The sequence below is a fragment of the Furipterus horrens genome, unplaced genomic scaffold (assembly GCF_987537825.1).
Source record: "Furipterus horrens unplaced genomic scaffold, mFurHor1.1.pri manual_scaffold_2, whole genome shotgun sequence".
Lineage (NCBI taxonomy): Eukaryota > Metazoa > Chordata > Mammalia > Chiroptera > Furipteridae > Furipterus > Furipterus horrens.
Window position 1 is genome coordinate 187,257,801 of NW_028327172.1, and position 12,353 is coordinate 187,270,153.

The 12,353-nt window shown below is 42.5% G+C and overlaps 1 protein-coding gene across 2 annotated transcripts in view; it reads right to left on the bottom strand.

Annotated features, from left to right (window-relative positions):
• The window catches only part of CWH43 (cell wall biogenesis 43 C-terminal homolog), a 45,483-nt gene extending 33,480 nt beyond the window's left edge, over positions 1-12,003 (bottom strand). Inside the window, exons 1-5 of one of the 2 annotated variants that reach the window (XM_090266899.1) lie at positions 11,814-12,003; positions 10,251-10,442; positions 6,261-6,381; positions 5,741-5,895; positions 2,972-3,173 (exon numbers count right to left, since the gene is read on the bottom strand). In XM_090266899.1, coding sequence (XP_090123025.1) covers positions 2,972-3,173; positions 5,741-5,895; positions 6,261-6,381; positions 10,251-10,442; positions 11,814-11,856 — 713 coding nt within the window. In that variant the 5' untranslated portion in view covers positions 11,857-12,003. The remainder of the gene's footprint in view (positions 1-2,971; positions 3,174-5,740; positions 5,896-6,260; positions 6,382-10,250; positions 10,443-11,813) is intronic. The other variant, XM_090266898.1, reaches the window with a different exon arrangement.
• Between the last annotated feature and the right edge of the window lie 350 nt (positions 12,004-12,353).

Consider the following 12,353-nt stretch of genomic DNA (forward strand, 5'->3'; position numbering starts at 1 on the left):
ATTTCAACAAACTGGAATATGGAGAAGGAACAAGCAGTCAACCAATGCAGCGAGAGGAAATGGGAAGCAACAATCAGAGGATCAGAAACCTCTGGGACAGCTATAAAAGGCCCAACATAAGAATCATTGGTTTGCCAGAGAGTGAGGAAGATGAACTAGAACTTGAAAAATTGAGTGAAAATATAATAAAGGAGAACTTCCCAGACTTGGGGAAGGGAATAGACTTGCAGGTCCAGGAAGCAAGGAGAGTTCCCAAGAGACTGGACCCAGGGAGAACCACTCCAAGACACATTATAATCAAAATGTCAAAAATTAAAGATAAAGAGAGAATCTTAAAAGCAGCAAGAGAGAAGAAAAGAATTATGTACAAAGGGGTCCCAATTAGACTATCAGCTGACTTCTCAAGGGAGACCCTACAGGCAAGAAGGGACTGGCAAGAAATATTCAAAGTAATGAAAATCCAAAACCTACAACCACGAGTACTCTATCCAGCGAAATTGTCATTCAGAATAGAAGGACAGAGAAAGTGTTTCCAGGACAAAATAAAACTGAAAGAGTTCATTAGATCCAAACCACTGTTATATGAGATGTTAAAGGGACTGGTTTAAAAAACAGAAGCTAGGGAGATGAAACAAAGGCAAACTAAACAGGCAACGAGAGTGGAAAAGGAACTGTGGGTACGGGAAGCATATTGGGGGGAGGTCAACAGGGAGGGGGAGTGGGGAGAGGGAGGGAGATGATATAGGAATTGGGGATCATGATAGGAGGGAATGGAATAGACGGAGAGAGGTTGGGAGGAACTGTATGCACAACTAATGGACATAATCTAAAAGGGGGGGACAACTGGAGGGAGGGGGGCCACCGGGTGGAGGGGAGCAGAGGGAAGGGAAATTGGCACAAATGTAATATTTTAATCAATAAAACACATTAAATCTGAAAAAAAAAAAAGAAAAAAAGAAAAAGAAGATCAAAACTACGAACACTAAAATGACAACAAACTCACAACTATCAACAACTTAATCTAAAAAATAAAAACAAAATCCAACTAAGCAAACAGAATAGGAACAGAATAATAGGTATGGGGATCATTTGGAGGGTTATCAGTTGGGAGGGGGGAGGGGGAGAAATGGGGATATGGCACAGGGGTTAAGAAGCATAATTGGTTGGTACAAAATAGACAGGGGGATGTTAAGAATAATATAGAAAGGGTGAAGCCAAAGAACTTATATGCATGACCCATGGACATGAGCTAAGGGGGGTGGGATTGCTGGAGGGAAGGGGGATACTGGGCAGAGGGGAGCAAAGGGGAAGGGAAATTAGAAATACTGTAACAACATAATCAATAAAATATACTTAAATAATTTTTTTTAAAAAGATCTCATATTATGGTGCTAGTCACACAAAAAACTGAAAATAGCTATCTGAACACCATTAAAACAGAAAATTTGTTTTCGTTAAAAAAAAAAAAGTTCCTGTTCTCATTTCCTACCCGCAAAGAGGATGATGTCTAGAAAGGAATAAAGACAACAAATTGTAATACAGAATAATAATAAAAGATGTGGGGGCAGAGATTCAGGTGGTATATGCCATAAAGGAATCCTGGGGATAATCAGAGAAGAGTTCATAGAGGAGATGTTTGAGCTGGGTTTTGAAGGGTGCATAGAGCTTGCCAGGATATCAAGGCAGAGAAGGCAGCCCAGACAGACGGAAGAGCACATACATTTAGGAGAAAGACTGGACCTGTCCGGTACATCTCAGGACCTGAAAGTGATGTCAGACCAGGTAAGCACAGGGATAAGGTAGGAAGCATTTGTATAAGTAAAGGTGTTGGCTGGAGGGGGAGGGATGTGCGGATCCTGTCTCATGTGACCTGGCATGGGAAGGGAAAAACCCTTCAGGTTTTAAGCAAGGGAATGATGGAGTCAGGTTTGCATTTGAGAGAGATCACGCTGGGGCTGTGTGGAGAAGCCACGCTGAAGAGACCCTTAGAAGACAATAGCAAAGCCTGAGTGAAAGATGATGAGGACTCCACTAAGGGAACTATGGTTGCAGATAGGGAAGAAGCGGTAGGTTCTTTCAGAGAAGTAGTGGAATTGACTGGACTTAATGCCCAATTAGATGCAGGAAATGAGGAAGACACGGAAGTCTAGGATGACCTAGCAGAGTGAACAAGGCTGAGCTTGAGACAATATGACCAGATGTTTGCTGGGGAAAGATCCAGCAGACAGTTACATGCATCCAAGTGTGGGAATTTTGGCACTTTTAGAGAAAGCAGATATCTGAGGCAGATGTTTTAAAGGTCCCTCCAATCTTTTAACATGAATAGCTGGACCTCGCCACTGGAGAAAGGTGTTAGGAAAAGCAGAGCGAGGGTTAATGAGGACCAAGCACATGCACCAGCCCTTAAACACAAGACTGCTAACTCCTTGGGTGCCTCATGGTTGGAGCATGTCTCAGAGTTCCTGAGGATGCAGAAATCTCCCAGAGTTTCTGTCCATTTGCAGAGAATGAAGATCAATGCCCAAGCTGCTGACCCAGTCCCTCACAAGGGCACTCTGGTTTCGTCCTACCAAGTTCCCACAACTGTAATGGGGCGAGGGTGAGGGTCTGGAGAAAATGGCCAGGCAGTGCCATGATTTCCCTGGCACTGAGAATAGTCTTCTATGTGGGGATGCCTCAGAGTCTCAGGATGCCCCAGAGTCTCAGGATGCTTATGCAGGAGTGCCCAGAACCTCTTACTTAGCTGTACTCAGTCCTTGGTCCTCCCTCAGTTACCCTGCGTCAATCCTTCGGTACCAGGACACATACCCTTTTGGCTCTCCCACCTCCAAAGCACACAATCAGCTCATGCAATGTTCCTGATATCTAAAGAAAGTAGCCTAGGAAATATATCTGGCTGGCACAGATCTAGCTGTTCCACAAACAAGATATCTTTCTTCAACCATAACAGCTGCTCCAAACCCAAACTCACCCAAATGGGTTAGGATCTGGCCCTGGATGAGGATGCCCACTCACTGCCCATCTGGAAACAAGAGAGACTTCTCCAAAAATCCAGTGGGTGAGGAACACAAGACTGCCAAAGGCAGCCCCTGCCAACAGCCAGTGGGGCCTACAGGCTGTCCCCCTGGCTGCCTCGCTGCCCTTCTTTCCCTCGGGTTTACTGCAGTCACCATCTAGAATGAAAAACAGAAAAAGGTCAGTTCCATGGATATGTACCCTCTCCATTTAACAGACTTCTAGCGAGTAAGACGTGGTATCTGGCTTCAAGGAGAAGGCGGATGAGACATGCAACTACAATGCCACGCAGAATCTGCAGAGAGCTAGTCCGTGGGAGAAATGATTCTGGGAAGGCTGGACCAGGGATGGTTTAAGGAGGATACGTGAAAACACTGCAAGTTATTGACTTCATAGGAAGTTAACAGTAGGAGCAAAAAGAGAGGTAGAAGTGAATGGTATGTTCAGGGAGCCAATGCAGCTCTGGGATCAAACAAGTGGACTATTTCCAGTGCACAAGGCTGCTTCTCCCCGAAAGGACAGGGCTCCCATCTAACCCTGTGGACCCAGAGTAATTACAGTGCATTGGCTGGGCAGTAACTGTATGCCAAGCCCTGTTCCAAGCCCTTTTTTGAGCTCATTTAAGCTTCACAGCAACATCATGAAATTGGCTCTATTGCTAATTCAATTTTACAGATTAGAAAACTGAAACCTAAAGAGAGAACAAGTGACTTGTCCAAGAAAAGAGAAACTAGGATCAGAACTTCGGCTCTCTAGCTCCAGTGCCTGTGTACTTAACTAGACTATGTTTCTGGGACTATTTAACCAAGAGGCCTCAACTCATTGCATAAGTGACTTACCCTACAAAAATGGAACCAGGGGAGAAAATGCTGGCAGAATGTCTTTGCAGTAGCAGAGAGCCTGTTGGGCAGATGCTTTATGGCACTGTGAAGCTCTCTGCAAGACAGAAGGACTCCCTAGGGGCTGGCAGCCCAGTTTCACAAGAAGAAAGCCATTCTGCCAACAAAGGAGCCAGAGGAAGGAGGAGCAGAGCTGAAAGCTATGAGGACAAAGGAGAGGATGGTGAAGACAGAGGGTAGGTTGAGGCCTGGAGGCTAAGCAGACAGTCTTTGGAGAAGACAAATACCTAAGCTGAATGTGCTGAGTAATATATGCTGTGTATTTTGGTGGGTGAGCCTTTCCCCAGGACCCAGCAAATTGTCAATAAAACTACAAAAAATGCCTGGTATGATCAGCTATCCCGGGAAATTGGGGAGGAGTCAGGAGTTATATAAATGTGAGCACAGGGGAAAGAGCAGGGAGGGACCCACAACTGGGTCACATCAATTCAAAAGAGAGGCCAGAAAGAAGAAAACACAAGTCAGGAAATGTAAAGGATACCCTGAAGTTCAGATTTTTATCAGGCTGTACCTGTGAAATTTACTACCTGCGTTTTCACTTTTAGATGTTAGTGTTTTATAAAATGCAAAACATGTATTAGGGCACTAAGCCAAGTTCTAAATATTAATATTCCAACTAATATTAAGGTCACTTGATCAATTTGCCTGTATGATGTTCCTCTATTCTCACTAACCCCAACTCATGCCAAAATCAAGGCCGAAGGGGGATTATACAAGCACTTTGTTCATGGTGAGCCAAAATCCTCTAAACTTCCATGAATCTGTGAGATTTCTCCTTGTATTTACAAAGGAACAGTGACTCATTGAGAGTTACACAAAAAGCCAGGAGCAAATTAATTAGAATCTAGTAACACTTCTCCCTTCTTTTCAGAAGGGTGTCAAGTTAGCATATGAAGCACACATCCAAGGTGGGTATATGTCTATCCTGCAGAGAGTCAGTTCCAGAGAGAAACAGGTGATCTGAATGGTGGTGTGAATGAACATTTCCTTTCTTTTCGAGTTTCAGCTTTAGAGTTTAAGAATCTTCAGACTCCTGGAAATTAAAAAGCGCAGATGGTTCCCAGAACCCTAGCTCTTTTTTCAATTGAATTTATTGTGGTGATATTGGTTCACAAAACTATATGGGTCTCAAGTGTATAACACAATAAAACGTCACCTGCACACTGCATCGTGTGCCCATCATCCCAAGCAAAGTTTCTTTCCATTATGTGAGAGATATACTGGGGTCAGAGGAAGAGGGAAGAAGGATCCAATCCTGGAAAGCTCTGTCCAGGGGGAAGAAAAAGACAAAGGCTGATATCCTGCTGGGAGCATGGGACCTTGTCTAACCTCTCTCTCCACAGTGATAGAAGCCAGAGACGGCTTTTTATTTTCACCTCCTGTACCAGCAAGGGAAAGGTGCCTTCTTCTTAGATAACAGTGTACAGTAGTCCCGCTCTATATTGCAGTTCACTTATCGCGGCCTCACTGTATCGCAGGATCTTTAAAAATATTATATTTAATTATTTATCGTGGATTTTTTGTTATATCACAGGATTTTGCGGTACTGTATACGTATGTTGTTAAAGTTACGTAGGTTTAAGAGTGTAGAATAAATGTAAGGTTCCTACTTTGCGGGGGGGGGGGGGTCTAGAATGTAATTCCCATGATAAGTGAGGGACTACTGTACTGACTGCACTTTGTTAGTATTTCAGGGGGAGAAAAAGTTGAAATAGAGAAATAGTGCAGAAGAACTATTTTTGTCTTTCAAAGATATGTTACATTCAGATCAGAAATATAAACTACGCAAGAGAGAAAATCCCTAAATCAATTGGGCATACACGTACCTGTGGAAATGCGATCAAATGTGGCTATGGTACTTAATGTGAGTATCACGTTGTTGGATATCTGATAACTCCAGATTGGGTTTAGTGAAGTGTACCATATGCGGAGAACAACAAGAAGAATCTGTCCTAAAATGAATCCCCAGATTCGGAGGTACCTGTAAGTGCAAAAGTATTTTTTTACAGCTTGCTAAGTGGTTTTAATGAACTATATCCATCATGAATTTCCTAGTTTCATAGAATGAGTGTATGAAATAGTCTGCTCGGTAATTTGCAGCAATAAACATGACTTAGCCTTTACGTAGCCCATTACCTAGGGAACTTGTCAAAATTCCTTCATTCTCAAAACAATAAGACTGACGGCAAGTATTCATGTCTGGATTTCCTGAAAAGAATAAAAGGAGACTCTACAAGGCCAGATGGAAGGTAAATATACTATAAGCTGGAACTCTTGGTCCCAACTTCCCTTTGGTAATTGATCACTACACTTATTTATCTACAGGTGCATAGGATGTGAACATACCTTTGCAAACCACTTCCTGTCCACCATGTCACGGCTTGCACTATCAGCGAGGAAGACACACCAAGCGCAAGGATCACTAGCCGGAGTTTGGCATTTGGAGCCTGGAAGGAGGCTATGCTGCCTGTAGACAAATTAAGAACTAAATATCTCTGGCAATCAAGCATTGATACTCAGTCTTCTGCATTTCCTAAGTATTGTGTCTGATATCATTTTTATACACAGGAAGATAGAGTTGATATATAATTATGTGTATATATAATACTTTTTAAATTTTTATTGAGGTATCATTCATGCCATAAAATTTACCATGTCAATGTGTACAATTTCATGGTTTTTAACATATTCAAAAAGTTATGTTACTATTACCACTATCTAATTCCAGAATATTTTCATCACCCCAAGAAGAAACCCATACCTATTATCACTCACCCCTTTTTCTTTTTTTTTTAAGATCTTATTTATTTATTTTTAGAGAGGGGAAGGAAGGGAGAAAGAGAGGGAGAGAAACATTGATATGCTAGAGAAACATTGATCAGTTGGCTCTCGCACACCCTCAACCCAGGCACGTGCCCCAGCTGGGAATCAAACCAGGGACCTTCTGGTTCACAGGCTGGTGCTCACTCCATTGAGCCACACCAGCCAGGGTTCATTCATTTCTTTTTCTTTCTCCCACCCCCTAGCAATCACTCATCTACTTCCTGTCTATCTGAATTTTTTCTATTTTGGAAATTTCATATATGTAAATGAATCATATATTATGTAGCCTTCTGTCACTGGCTTCTTTCACTTAGTATGTTTTCAAGGTCCATCCATGTTGTAGCATGTCTCAGTATTTCATTCCTTTTTATGGCTAAATAATATTTCATTGCATGAATATACTGCATTTTGTTTATACACTATCAGTTGATGGTCATTTGGGTTGTTTCCATTGGCTGTTATAAATAATGCTGCTACGGACATTTGTGTGCAAGGTCTTTTGTGAACATATGTTTTCATTTTTCTTGGTTATATACCAAGGAATGGAGTTGATGGGTCATATGACAACCTTGTAAAGAACTGCCATACTATTTTCCAAAGCAACAGCACCACTTTACACTCCCACCAACAATGTGTGAGTGTTCCAATTTCTTCACATCCTTGCCAACACCTGTTATTGTCTATCTTTTTTATTACAGCCATTCTACATGGTCATGATCTTTAAGATCAAAAATAACCTAAATCAGTAGGAGTATGAACTAATTTAATAGTTAACTTCACAGTAATTAACCTTAAATATCTGAGGTTCCAGGCATAAGACAGCACGTGACACTCAGTTCTTCTCTGTAGTTACGTAAGAATATCTTAGGACTCTTTAATGAAGTGGTTTCATTTCCTTAAGAAGCATCTAAAGAGAGTTTTAAGACAAATCCTGGCTTGCTTCAGCTCTGTGTAGCATCAGCAAAGCTCACTGATTACCTGGAAGAGTATCTGGCAGAAACTGGCCTCTTCACCCTCAACCCTGAGTCTCTGCTCCACCTTCTCAAATATAATTCTACCTCTACCCAAGGTGGTGAATTTCACAGAGGAAGGAGGTGAAAGAGGAACAATAGGAAGCATCCCGAATACCACCCCACCCCAAAATTATTAAATATCACATCTCTTATAGCCACCAGAAGTTCCTGGGCCAGAATTGAATTGAAATAATAAAAAACTGTCCCAGTACCTGCTCAGACGGTGGCCTTGTAGGTAAGGGGCATTGAGCAAAGGCAACAAAAAGGTGCCAGTGATGAGACCACCCCAGTGGAAGCCAACCAGGGAGTGAGATGAGAAAATAAAACTTGCACAGCTTAGGGAATGTAGTCAATAATAGTGTAATAAGTACATATTATGTCAGGCGGGTGCAAGACTTAATGGGGGAATCACTCTGTAAATTATGTAAATGTCTAACCCTATGCTGTACACCTGAAACTAATACAATATTGAATGCTATCTGTAATTGAAAAGTAGTTTTTTAAATTATATTAATTTTTAAAATCTTACAGGAAATTTAAGTATGGGAGAAAATAAGAAAAAATTTGCAATATGCAGGCCATAATAATTCACAGAAGGACATGGTAAGCCAATGGAAGTTGAATTCAGTTACTATATACTCAATTTAGGATAGAAAACTGCATTATTATTTCTGGGACAGAAAATTTCATGATCATTTGACGTGTCCTTCCATTCCTATGGCAGCATCTTTGGAAAGGGTGCATTTTTCAGTGGTCTTTACCACTGTTCTTTCTGAGCCCAAGCTCTTTAAAAACCAGAATTCTAAACCTTGGTGGATAGCCCTACACCTCGCTGCACTGTGTTCTGCCTTCGTCAGGGACTGACGCACAAAAAAGCAGAAGGCAATTTTCTAGTGATCCTATCAGTATTGCTGAAAATAAGTCAACTGACTGTTTCCAGACAGAAGAAATACATGGCATAGTTTATAAACAAATGCCCCTGGGAAAACTCAGAGAAATCAACTGTATTCTAGCAATGGGGCAAGACATTCAGAGTTTGCAGCTACACATTCAACCAGACTGGAGTTTGGTGGGGTTTTTTTAAACCTTTTCTCTGTGATCTCACCTTCTTACTTTTTCACTACCACTATTTCATCAAGGTCTCTCAATATTTACTAATATCAATATATTCAATTCTTAGTGATAGAATACATTTAAAGTTTTTTTTTTTAATTGCCAGTTTTTGGCAATGTAACATTCTTAAATTCAGAATTCAGAAAGTAAAAGAGGTGCGAAGCTTCCCTTTCATACTTGTCTCTATATACCATGTTTTTCATCCTGGAAGCAGCTAAAATGCTATCAGATTTTAAAAAATCTTTCTAAAGCTATTTAATGCATGTTCAATTAAATACTAAATATATTTTCATCTAACAATTTTTAACACAAATATTAGTATTCTGCATGCCCTGTAGTGTTTCCTTTTTTCCATTTACTGTAGTTTGAAGAACATTCTATTCATTACATAAATAATAGTTCTTATTCTTTCTTATAGATGCAAAGTACTCCATAATTGTCCAAGTTTCATAACCAGAACTTATTTAATTTATCCCATATAGATGACATTTAGTTTATTTCCAATCTTGCTATTAAAATATTGGTACAATGATTAAATAACCTTGCATTTTTGTCATTTTACACATATGTGAGTATAACTGTAAGATATATTCCTAGAAGTGGAATTGTTGGATGAAAGAGTATGTACACATCCGCAATTTTGATAAGTACAGTACTACTAAATTATCTTCCTCAGAGGTTTGCCAGCTTATGTTCCCACCAGCAATGGATGAGGTCTACTTTCCATCCTTACAATGCAGTGTTCTCACACGTTGTTTTTGCCAATCCAATAGGTAAAACTAAGTATAAATATATTGTGAGTATAATTTGTATTCTACACATGTGAGTGTATTTTTAAGAACCAGTTATATTTCTTTTCCAGGAAACTAATGGTTTACTTTGCCCCCTTTTCTATTGAGTTGTTGGTCCTTTTTCTTATTGATTTGTGAAAACACATATATTAGTGAAATTAGCCCTTTGACTAAAAGAGCTGCAAATATTTTTCCCAGCTTGCTGTTTGACTTTGCTTACTATGGTTTTCACCGTGCACAATTTTCATGTTTTTATGCAGTATCATTTAACAGTTTTAATGGTTTCTGAGTTTTGTGTCATATTTGGGAAAAAAGAATACAGTTCGTTCAAGACCTGACCTGTTTACCAAGATTTCTTTCCCCTCCTCATTTCAATGACTTTTAGGCTTTTCCAATCTGATAGAAAAGTTAGAAATTTAAAATATATTGGCTTTTGGTCTATTCTTCCAATTTTACTAAAACTTCTAAGATAGTGGTAAGAGAGAGAAGTCTTTTTTTTTTTAATTTAAGCATTTAGAATTCAAAAAACACTCTACATATTTTCACTTGAATTTTAACTTTAAAAAAAGAACTGAAAGAATATTTTTCAATCTTACCAACAGTAATTATCCGCAGCAGGGCTAGCATCCACCTCTTGTTCACCAATTTCCAGAAAGAAGTAATTGTTAGGAAAATCGGAGAAAGAAATGCTATGCCAAAACCTTCAAGCCCAGTGAGTTCTAGTGTTTGCAGAGGAAAGTAATAAATCATTGGAGCCAGGTCATGCCAGAGAGACCAAGAAACATACCCTAGAAAAAAGAAAATTTTTTTTCTTTAAGATTTTTCAGAGAAAGGCAAAGTGTCACTTTGTCGTTGTAACCTTGCCCCTCCATTGCAGCCGCTGCAGCTGGCTGGCCTCCAGCACAGCTCAGGCCTTAACCGGCTTCCGGTGAGAAGATCCCTCCCTGCTGCTCTGAGTCCCTGGGCATCATCCCTCCGTTGGTTCCTTTAACCTTCTTCACACCCCCATAGGTCATCCCTTTAGTAAAGCCTCTTCATTTGGAACATTGGGGTTGACTCTGGTTTCCCGTCATGACCTTGATAACATTTCCTTAACTACGTTGACTTCTAGAATGAGAAATATGAAGACTAACAAGAGCAACAAGCAGCCGACTCCCCCCTCCTACTCCAGACTACACGCAAAGGCAGGTCGGTTAGTTAACAATCATTTCCTTGAGAGCAGACTACTTTACACCCAAACTTAGGAAACAGTATGCGGTAGTGGAATACCCAGATCTGAAGTCAGTTTCATCTCTGCCAACTTAATCAGCAAAATAGCACTTTTAACCACCTAGGAGTTGTTCGGATTAAGTGAGATCAAGTACAAGGAGTACCTAGCACCCTAGGTGCTTATTATCAATAGCTTTATGAGATACAGGCTGAGCCAGAAAAATGGGCCCTCTGAGCATTACCAGCTCCCAGAAAGTAAGTTCTCAGGAAGGCACCCCCCTCTGCCGACCCAGCCAGCCAGAGGAATGCTTGTTTCTTAATGAACAGCAAGAATCCAGCAGTCTTCCAAACATTTATCTAGAATTCTGATTTTAATCACACAGCTCCCACGGAATTACACCAAAATCGTTCCTGGGATTTTTCTAAAGCTCCTAATTGAGCACACGGGACTCGAGGTCCATGCTTTTCGCGAAATGCCCAAATGTGCAGCCTCTGCCAGCAGCAGCTACTGGCCTGTGTGCTCACCCACAGCCGCCGGAGAAAATGGGTGCACCTTTCCTTCTGAAAATTAAAGTTCGATACTGAATTTTATTAAGTTAAACCTAAAGGTTACGGGTGGGGGGCTGGGGGGCGGTACCAGCCGCGTGACTTCAAGGCTGACACGTGGAGAATTCGCGCACTTTGGGAGCAATCCCGGGGCAGCGTGGGAACTCGGGAGGCACGGTCTCCGGCAGGCGCCTCAGCTTTGGAACCTCAATCTAGGTCTTTCCCCCACCCCACTCCCTGCAGTAGCAGAAGTTCCCAGGGGACGATAAGCATCTCTATTCTGGGCACGGAGCGCGCTTTTCTTCCTAGAGGAGCTCAGCCAACCCAGCCGAGCGCTGCGACTTAGGGTTAGGGCAGGGGGGCGGGCACCCGCCAGAGCGCGGCCAGCGCGGGCCTCAGCTTACCCAGAAGGGTCTCCAGGAGGATTTCTCTCCACAGGGAGCGCATGGCCGCGGAGTTGAGTGCAGCGGTCTAAGAAAGCAGTAGCGCGGGCCAGCCTGGCAGCGCACACCCTGCGCCCCCGACTACCGCCACGTCCTTCGGGGCGCTGCGTCAGCGCCCCACGTCCCCTCGCGGAGTCCTCTGCCGCCGCCCGCCCTAGTAGCGAGCCCAGGCTTGGGTGGGGCAGCAGCCTCCGCCCTGCCCCACCCAGCCCAGCCCGCAGGACCTGGCTCCGCCTGTGCGCTCTCAGCTGCCACCACTTCGGACACCTCACCTCCCCGCTCTGCCTCCGCCCGCTGCTTCACTGCCAACCCGACTGCACACTGCGGGGTACGTGCTTCCGAGCGTGCGGACCTGGGAAACCCCGCCGTCGGGCAAAACCCAGGTAATCCGAAGGGCTCCCTGTGCAACCCCGGGACGGCGCGCTGCCAGCGCACAGGAGCCCCGGAACGAGTGCCACTAAGACCTGGTTTAAATTAAATAAGGCCCACGGGGCTGCCTTG